This window comes from Penaeus vannamei, chromosome 35 (genome assembly GCF_042767895.1).
Source record: "Penaeus vannamei isolate JL-2024 chromosome 35, ASM4276789v1, whole genome shotgun sequence".
NCBI classification, from domain to species: domain Eukaryota; kingdom Metazoa; phylum Arthropoda; class Malacostraca; order Decapoda; family Penaeidae; genus Penaeus; species Penaeus vannamei.
In genome coordinates this window covers 1740047-1742546 of record NC_091583.1, presented here as the reverse complement: position 1 = coordinate 1742546, position 2500 = coordinate 1740047, and the positions used below count along the sequence as shown (strand labels likewise).

At 44.8% G+C, this 2500-nt stretch overlaps 1 protein-coding gene across 7 annotated transcripts in view; it reads right to left on the bottom strand.

The window, feature by feature from the left end:
- LOC138859387 (platelet-derived growth factor subunit B-like) overlaps positions 1 to 1392 on the bottom strand; it is an 18270-nt gene extending 16878 nt beyond the window's left edge. For 2 of the 7 annotated variants that reach the window (XM_070114294.1, XM_070114299.1), the window contains exons 1-2: positions 1239 to 1392; positions 800 to 1059 (exon numbers count right to left, since the gene is read on the bottom strand). In XM_070114294.1, the coding sequence (XP_069970395.1) occupies positions 800 to 1054 (255 nt within the window). In that variant the 5' untranslated portion in view covers positions 1055 to 1059; positions 1239 to 1392. Of the gene's footprint in view, positions 1 to 799; positions 1060 to 1141 lie in introns of all 7 variants that reach the window. The other 5 variants (XM_070114296.1, XM_070114300.1, XM_070114295.1 and 2 more) reach the window with 4 other exon arrangements.
- Positions 1393 to 2500: the final 1108 nt, after the last annotated feature.

The following is a 2500-nucleotide window of genomic DNA, read 5'->3' as shown; positions in this document are numbered from 1 at the left end:
TCTTCCCTGATGGCGATCATAGCTTCACAGGCTAAGAGATCTTGTCCCCCAGGGCCACTTCTGATCACCCCGGGGCCACTTCTGATCACCCCGGGGGACACGGGATATTTCATTCTTTGCAAAAGATAAAATAATGGAAATAAAATGTGTGTGGTAACCTTAAAGACGAAGGACTGGCTAAATTGATCATGTAAAACGACCGACTGTAAGACTGAATTAGCAATGGTTCTCGGGCCGCACACTGGAGTGAGGCATGTTTGACCCCCCCCCCCTGCTACGGGCCCTCCTAAACCGGCCATTCTCTCCTACTCGTGTCCCCCCCCCCCCCCAGGCTGCTGGTCCCCAGACGCGCCGAGAGCTGAGCCTTTTGGTAATCCATGGGCGTGGGACCTGTGACCTTAATCACACGTTTTTTTTTTTTTTTTTTTTTTTCAATACATTTTCGATGGTTGTTCGTGGTCCTTGATGTTGCTGGCGATGATTTCTTGTCATCTTGAAATCGATATTCAGTTATAATAATATCATTGATTTGTCAGAAAGCGGGAATTTTGTTATGATCGCAAGTGGAACTTATTGTTTTGTCATTTCAACCGAATGTTCGGCCGCAGGGAAACATCCAGTAGGCATGAAGCGGCCCCGGGGTGGCTGCCGCTTTCCTCCCTCCCTCTCGACGCCACTGCTGGCCCTCTTGGCACCACGGACTTTCCAGGATGCTTATCGCCCGCCGTCGTCAACAAGCCCTGAGGCGATCCCTGGGCGCAGGGACGCCTCGGCCCTTCGCGTTTCCAGAGGCACTTACCGCGTGCAGGTCGTCGGGCAGATCCGCCATCTCCGGCTGCGGGTCCGGAAGCGGCACTGGCGCGGCGCCCCCGTGCCTCACAGGGCTGGCGAGGTCGTCCGTGGGGAAGTGGATCATCTCTCTTCCTGGATTCCTTCGCGTGGGCATAGTCCTCACGCCAGGTAGCACGCTGTCCTCATCGGCAGGATAAACGAAGGTCGAATATGAGCCGGATGCCAGCGCCAGCACGCCCACCACCGCCACCCACATCTTCATCCTGACTGGAAGAGAGAGTTGTATTCTGGCGTCGACGAGCACTCGAGGGGAAAATATGTCAATGAGACGTTACCGATGAACACACACCGAAAAGAACTACCAATTTTCGTCGCAGGGAAAATCGCTTCCACTTACTATTTGCTGTAAACACTGTTACTTCGGACACGACAGACAGACGACGTACCGTCACGGAGTTCGATAACAAGTGGGAAAAGAAGCGAGAAGTCCGAGAGAGAGCAGTCGTCCTTGCCAGCACCTTCCGCTCAGCGTCCACGTCCGACCGGCGCCACTGCCAGAGCCCGAATGAGACTCATGCCCGCACTGCGCAGTGTCCTTGCGCGACCTCCAGGATGGCCGGGGGGGGGGAAGGGGAGGTGGGGGAGGCGTGAAGGATGATGAGGAGGTGGCATGACTGACGGGAGGAGGCTGGGCATGTGACGTATGGGCTGTTTGAGGGAAGGGACGAACAGATGTAGAGGAAACAAGAATCAGAGTAAGAGAATAGGATGACCGGGAGGAAGGAAGCCGTAGGGGGAGTAGGAGGAGTTAACGGGGATGGATAAGAAGAGGGGAAAGGGACGAGAAGGGGACGCGAGGTCGGAGAGGCGGTGAGAAAGAGGGCAAAGATGCTCGTGATATTGGAAAGTTAAAAGAGCGATGTCATATGACTGTTAGTAGGCGAAGGAAGTGGATTTGAAAATCGGAAGTAAATGAATAATGAAAAGGATACTACTGCTAATATAATTCGTGCCACTACTATCACTACTATTACTACCATCACCATCGCCACTAGTATTATTACTACTGCTAGTACTATTACTACTACTACTACTGCTACTTAAGCTACTATTCTATTAATAATAATAATGATAAGAATAACAATACCAACAAGTATACTGATAATGATAAGATATATTGATAATAATAACAAGAGCAACAATACTAGTAATAGTAATGATGTTAGTAATAATGATAATGATAATAGTAATAATAATAATAATACTCATTATAACGATAATAAAAACAATAATGATAATGATAATATTAATAATAGTAATAATAATAATAGTACTACTACTAATAATAATGATAATAATAATCATCATCATCATCAACATCATCTTAATAGAAATAATAGTAATAATGATACTGATAATAACAATAATGATGATGATAATAACAGAAAGATCAATTACATTGGCAGTAGAAGTAATGATCACAATGAAAATAATAATAATGATAATAATGATAATAACAATAATGATAATAATGATGATAACAATAATAATAATAATGATGATAATAATAGTAATAATGATAATAATGTTAACACTTACGCTAAAGAAATATAATGAGAGTAATAGTAATAATAATAATAACTGCAACAACAACAACAAAACAACAATAATAATGATGATGACGATAATAATATTGATAATCAGAAGC